Source organism: Salvelinus namaycush, chromosome 7 (genome assembly GCF_016432855.1).
Source record: "Salvelinus namaycush isolate Seneca chromosome 7, SaNama_1.0, whole genome shotgun sequence".
Taxonomy (NCBI): Eukaryota; Metazoa; Chordata; class Actinopteri; order Salmoniformes; family Salmonidae; genus Salvelinus; species Salvelinus namaycush.
Window position 1 is genome coordinate 12,786,785 of NC_052313.1, and position 7,353 is coordinate 12,794,137.

A 7,353-nucleotide genomic window follows, 5' to 3' on the forward strand; every position below is an offset into this window, starting at 1 on the left:
GATTAACAATAATACCCATAGGTTTGCTATGCCACCTAGTGGCCGTTGCATACATGGGCAGACTTGAATACGTTGTACCCCACTGTAGGCCCCTACACAACACAGAGTGAGGGTCAACATGGCATGTCAAATCATTATATCAAGTTGACAAGGTTTTAGGGTAATCGCTAGCATACAATATAGGATACAATTCACCAGAACTTTCTGTGGGAATGTGTATTTGATAGGTCAATAGGTATACAGTGTCGACATTTTAAACAGTATTAAGTTAGCTGTATCTTTCTCTGACAATCACATAGCACCGCAGGAAGAAGAGAAGGCATTCCCAGGTGATGTAATACCTGTTTCACTACCCTTGGGTACCAGTGATTTGCTTGTTTTCCTATTTGACCAATGTTGAATTAGGTCATGATTCCTCTCCCTCCTTTGGTCAGCAGTACGAAATAACAGGATTTTGGCTGAGAGACAGAGAGAGAGAGATTGAAAATTAAAAAAGGTATTCTGCATAGTCTGTTAGAGACCCAGTAATATAAAGTCCTCTTGGGTTATCTCTAGTGACTCTGGTGTTTGGCCAATGAAAACAATGGCATACCTCCTGAGTTCTGTTAGGTTATTCTACTGCTGCAGTAAATCATGGGCCTCTATGAACGACCTCAGACTCAAAAAGAGAGTCTGTTATCTCAGTGTTGAGTCAGTCAGGGCAGGACATGGCACAGTGAACTGACCTGACCTGAATACTAGCTACTCTAAGAGCAGAAGCAAACACAGTAATTGATCTGAAATGACCACTCTGGCATTGGGAAATTGCTACTCAACACAAAAATAAATCTCTTCATGTGATTGTGTTGCCTTGCAACAAAACAGTTGTTCTACATTGTAGCTGCCTATTAAACCAGAGGTTGACTGCTCTCTGATGATAGGAGCCATCATAAAACAGCACTTAGACATCATTAATGCCCTAAGTGACATTCCTGGGGATAAGGCCGGTGGCTGTAATTCAGCTATAGGCACTTTAAAGTCATAGAGACGTCTACTCAATGGTTCACTTCACTCTGGCCTTGCAAGTTGCCTATGTTTTGACCAGGGCCCAGGCACACCGAGGCAGCTGGAGAGAGAACAGAGATACGGGTGAGCATATAATGACTGTCTTGTCTTTGGAATGGGGCAGATTGTTACGTGTCAGTCTCCCTCTGTGCTGCACATGATTGTTGTTTAATAAACCTTTGAAAATGTAAGTTGTTTACCATATCCTTGTATTCATAATTTCCACACCTTGGGGAAATGTATGATTCCTGACAAGACATCAAATATTATTGAATGACCATTTATTACATAAGTATAAACACATGTCAAATGATATTCATGGTCGAACAACATCAGTTCTTTTTCAACGCAGAAAATTGAGTTAAATACATTTAAATTCCTGGATTTCAATCTCCTCTAAATTGCCTGGAATTCTTTCGAATTTATATCATGCATATCCATGTCTATTGTTGATAAGATTTGCAATGATTTCTTCACACAAAAAATCCTGATAAAAACATACCGTAGCTCTTATCATAGTGGTTGTTGTATGCCACCGTGTGGTAGAAATGACTTACTACATTAAGACTCGAATGTGAGACGGAGAAAAATATTGACATGGGGATTCACTCAGCACATTATAGCTCAGAGACAGATCAAAGGAAAAACTGTAAATGTGTGAGATGACAGTTAATAGTCGATGTAGAGTGACCAATTGGAGGATGGAGACACAACAAACACACAGTCTCAAGACAGACATCTGGATCCATCATGTGTAGCTTAAATAGGAGCCATGTGGCCCTCTATTGAAGTATGAAGATTTCTGACACACTTTGATTTGGGGGTGAATTATCCCTTTATGATGTGCAATTAGACTCAAGATATTTCTCCCATCTTTAAGCTGTAAAGAATACTGCACTGAACAATAATATCAACGCAACGTGTAACATGTAAAGTGTTGGTCCAATGTTTTGTGAGCTGAAATAAAAGATCCCAGCTTTACTAAAAGCTTATTTCTGAGATTTTGTGCACAAATTTGTTTACATGCCTGTTAGTGAGCGTTTCTTATTTGCCAAGATAATCCGTCTCTCTGACAGGTGTAGCATATCAAGAATCTGATTAAACAGCCTGATCATTACACAGGTGCACCTTGTGCTGGAGACAATAAAAGGCCACTCTAAAATGTGCAGTTTTGTCACACAACAGAAGGCCCCATATGTCTCAAGTTTTAAAGGAGTGTGAAATTGGCATACTGACTGCAGGAATGTCCACCAGAGCTGTTGCCAGATCATTTAATGTTGATTTGTCTAACTTAAGTAGCCTCCAAAGTCATTTTAGAGAATTTGGCAGTACGTCCAACCAGCCTCACAGCCGCAGACCACATGTATGGCGTCATATGAGCAAGCAGTCTGCTGATGCCAATGTTGTGAACAGAGTTCCCCATGGTGGAGGGGGGGTTATGGTATGGGCAGGCATAAGCTACGGACAATGAACACAATAGCATTTTATCGATGGCAATTTGAATGCACAGAGATACCGTGACGAGATCCTAAGGCCCATTGTCGTGCCATTCATCCACCTCCATCACCTCATGTTTCAGCATGATAACGCACAGCCCCATGTCGCAAGGATCTGTACACAACTCCTGGAAGATAAAAATGTCCCAGTTCTTCAGTGGCCTGCATACTCACCAGACATGTCACCCATTGAGCATGTTTGGGATGCTCTGGATCGAGGTGTATGACAAAGTGTTCCAGTTCCCGTCAATATCCATCAACTTCGCACAGGCATTGAAGAGGAGTGGGAGAACATTCCACAGGCCACAATAAACAGCCTGATCAACTCTAAGCGAAGGAGGCATGAGGCATCATACCTTTTTTTGTAAGGTATCTGTGACCAACAGATGCATATCTGTATTCCCAGTCATGTGAAATCCATAAATTAGGGCCTAATGAATGTATTTCAATTGACTGATTTCCTTATATGTAACTTAACTGTAACTCAGTAAAATCGTTGAAATTGTTTAGTGTTGCATTTATATTTTTGTTCAGTGTACTACTCAGTCAAGAGTTCTGGAGGAAATGCACCTGTCCTGTAATCACAATGAGCTCATCAGGCCCTGCTCTAGATGGTCCCCTTCATCCCTACACTCTCTCCATGATCAGCTAAGTGCTGACTGTGTGATGAGAGAAGAGATGAGGCAGGAGGGTGCTGAGCCTGTGAATGCTGTTTTTACATCCAGCCCCATCTTGTCTCATTAGCCCAGACTGATTGGGCATGAAGGTGTTCCCTCGCTGTCTCAGGATAAAGTGAGTGTCTTCGCATCTCGCCAGACCATCATTCTTTAGTATTCCAGCGTCAGTGCAAGCTGAGAAGCCCCTCACAGACACTACAGTATATCATTACAAGAGGCGGTGTAGGAAGCCTAATTGACCTGGTTGAAACCCAGAAACATTGACCTTGAGATTACACCTCAGTACCATGAGGATGCTGCTGACAGATGGGGGAGTGTGTGTGTGTGTGTGAGAGAGAGAGAGCAAGAGAGAGAGAGAGAGCAAGAGAGAAAGAGAGAGAGAGAGCAAGAGAGAGAGAGAGCAAGAGAGAGAGAGACAGACAGAGAGATAGAGAGCAAGAGAGAGAGCAAGAGAGCAAGAGAGAGAGAGACAGACAGAGAGACAGAGAGCAAGAGAGAGAGAGAGAGCAAGAGAGAGAGAGAGAGAGAGAGAGAGAGAGAGAGCAAGAGAGAGAGAGAGAGAGAGAGAGAGAGAGAGAGAGAGAGCAAGAGAGAGAGCAAGAGAGAGAGCAAGAGAGAGAGAGAGACAGATAAAGAGAGGGAGAGATAAAGAAAGAGAGAGACAGAGAGAGAGAGTGAGAGAGATATCGAGAGCGAGAAAGAGAGACAGAGAGAAAGAGAGACAGAGAGAGAGGCAGAGAGAGAGGTGTTGCTAATTCTGAAAAGTTTGGTTAAGGGGAAATCTTTATTTCGGGGGTAAATAAATGATATGATCCCTCAGGAACACAGCTCTGAATTGTTTTCATAGATGTAGGATCTACTTCATGTCAGTAGATGGCAATGTCAGCCCAAGTAATGTCTAGTCAGCATGACTTTTTTGGATGGTTTTGTTCTCTCTGAAGTCTGAAGTCTGAGGGTTGCAAATAATTGATTATACTCAATCATTCAACGTATGCAGTTATTTACTTATTAAGATGACTTATTATAACTTTATTTATTGTGAATAATACCTCAGCAAGCAAATCAGTACATTTTTTTGCAGACAATTTAGTCATCAAGCCATGATTATCTTATTATAAGATAGCTACGACTGCACATCTATTGTCTGGACAATATAAGCTCCTTATGGGGAGAGGCACACGTTAAAGAGGCTTGGATCTGGGGGCCATGAACGATTTGGAAAAATGTAAATCCTTTTAATCGAACCAGAAATTGAATAGCCTGGGTACCAGTTAGATGAGTGTATCATTCCACTCTTTGCCAGTCCTTGTCGTGTCAAACATTTGGCATGACACAGAATACAAGGAGTGGGATGTTAGCAAAAAATATTATGCAATTCAGGCTAAAAACTGTAGGCTATTGCATGAATTACAATTCTCACGACACAGTTTGAACTGGCTTAAAATAAGTATTACTGTTTTATTAATCAACGGCTTGTACCAAATAGAAGCGTAAACTTTGAGTGGAATCAATATAGTGTAAGTTCTAAATGAAGGCCTTTTGATGAAGACAGCGGAGAAAGCAGGGAGGGAGAAATGGTCAAACTTGAGGATAAATATAGTCTAGTGTCTCAGTAGTCAATGAAGAGTTATATTATCCGCCTGACTTATCCATCATTCTGAAACGGAGAGGCGCATTTAGATTGCGCATTGACGGGTGAATGTCGCCACGCATGTCACTTTTAAAAGCAGTGGTTTGGCTTTCTAATAGGAGGCAGCTCCTTTCAAACATATGTACTCAAGCGTGTATACCGATGGTAACTCGAATAATAGACCCGAGCGCCCCTTTATAAAGCTGTAAGCAGCTCCTCAGATCACAACGTGTGTGCGCGCAGAGCCACTATACCCAAACGGAGAGGGACAGAGAGATACAGAGGGAGGAGGGAGAGAGCACGCGGGATTGTTTGTTACCGTTTAAATCCCATTAATTCAAACGTTAACCTGATTGGGTACAGGGAGGGAGGAAGAGAGAGTGAGAGAGAACTATGTCCCAATAGGCGAATCCTCTTCATATTAACCCGCCTCGAGATAATGATGTAAAAGACCCCGTTCTTGCGCGTGAAGCTGATCACCGTAGAGATCTGCTGAAGGTGAATCAGAGCGAGATAAGGAGCGCGAGCGCAGAGAGCAGAGCGAGAGAGCAGAGCAGAGGGAAAGAGAGCCGACGTGTCTCCAGCATCTCAGTTGACAAGTCGAGCAATAATAAGCGATCAAGAACAACTCACTCTCTCTGACAGCGCACAAGGCAAGAAACGTATACAAAAGCCGTCGCCGGGAGAGAGTCTCCAGAAACTGCCACCCACTAAAGCAGCGTCTGGAGGAGAGGAAGTGCTATGGACAGGAGAATGAACTTGAACGGACCAGGAGATATTTTCCACAAAACTCTCAGCGCCGTCTCCAACAAAAAGATGGACTCCTTCAGGTCGGCGGCTGGTGTTGACCTGCCGGGGTCCAGGGACCACCAGTCACCCATCAGCTGTTTCGACCAGACTGACTCGGACCCGATTCAACCCGGTGGACTGGCTGGGGGTCGAGGGGGACCGCTGGGACTGCCTACCGGATCTTTGTGCGTCAAATTCGGAGAGAGCAGCAACAGGACTTCGGCGGCAGAGAGCAGTGGCGGGGAGCAGAGCCCGGACGATGACAGCGACGGCAGATGTGAGATGGTCCTCCTGGCCGACGGGAGAACTGTGGCCGCCGGTAAACCGGAGGGAGGTAAGAAAAACAAAGAGCAGAAAACACTCAGACTAAACATCAATGCGCGGGAGAGACGGAGGATGCACGACCTGAACGACGCGCTGGATGAGTTGCGCTCTGTCATCCCGTATGCGCACAGCCCCTCCGTCCGGAAACTCTCCAAAATCGCCACTTTGCTGCTCGCCAAAAACTACATCCTCATGCAGGCGCAGGCTCTGGAGGAGATGAGGAGGCTGGTGGCCTATCTGAACCAGGGCCAGGCCATCTCAGCGGCGTCCATACCCGCCACCACGGCCCTTGCTGCTCCGGGTCTACCGGGTCTGAGTGCGGGGATAAGTGCGTACGACCAGCCGCCTGTGTACCCCTTCGCCACCGGATTGGCCGGGTCTTCCTGCCCCGATAAATGTGTCCTTTTCAACAACGTCACCTCGAGCCTGTTTAAACAATGCACTGACAAGCCTTAGCTGAATCATAACAACGAGCCAGTACCAGAGACTCAGAGAAGCACATGGGAGAGCGAAAAACACTTTTTAAAACAAACGGCGACTTTGGAGAGAAGAGGTTCGAAGTCAGTGTAGACCGAGAAAAGTGAATCCGATGATGAGTACATTTATAACATTTACAAATGCATTGGAAGAAGCGCTTTTTTGTTAAGACAACGCTTGATTGTGTATATATAAAGCATCCTTTAAGTGCTGGTATGAATGAAAGTGAAAAACCAAACAGAAATGTATGAGTGTCTCGCAAGTGGTGATGGATTGACAGTTGTTTACCACTGCGCAAATATGGACCCTATGTGAAAAGTTGTGACCTGACAAAAACATGCGACCATTTCACTTGAATAGATGGAACAACTTAAGACATTAGTTAATATAAGAAACCACAACCTTGCTGCTTTACTTACTTTATTTATAACTTAAGAAGGTGTTTTCTTATTGGTGGTTATTTGGTGATCTTTTGAGAATGTGTTGAGCAACTAAGAGTCTGTGGGAAAGCAAAATGAACTAAAATGAATACGAAATTAGTTGTTTTAATCTCTCAATACAGAGTTTATAGTCATTTATATATTTTTGTTGTATCAAACACTTGTGCTACATTGGCAGTTTCCTTGGCACTGTAATATAATTACATTTGAGTCTCTAAAAACCTGTATATTCAGTTCATGTTCTTTTCAATTTGTCATTTTTTATTTATTGATTTGATACATTTTATTTGCATGGTGGTACTGTATTCTGCATTAGCGACGTGTCTAATTTGCGTCATTTCTTACACACTCATGCAATAAGGCCGAGGTCTTGAGGGACCAGGAGCGCTGTCAGGTCAAGCAGTGGATTATTGTAAATACATTAGTTATTATAAGAATAAAGAGGGCCATTTGTATGTGTTGATGTGTTGGAAAGC

The 7,353-nt window shown here is 43.5% G+C and overlaps 1 protein-coding gene across 1 annotated transcript; it reads left to right on the plus strand.

The window, feature by feature from the left end:
* The first annotated feature begins 5,588 nt into the window (after nt 1–5,588).
* On the plus strand, nt 5,589–6,416 carry LOC120050340 (class E basic helix-loop-helix protein 22-like). The gene has a single exon (XM_038996922.1). The coding sequence runs from the start codon at nt 5,589–5,591 to the stop codon at nt 6,414–6,416; it is 828 nt and encodes a 275-aa protein (XP_038852850.1).
* The last annotated feature ends 937 nt before the right edge of the window (nt 6,417–7,353 follow it).

Coding starts and splice junctions, on each gene's coding strand:
- LOC120050340 (XM_038996922.1), top strand. CDS start 5,589: ATGGACAGGAGAATGAACTTGAACGGACCAGGAGATATTTTCCACAAA.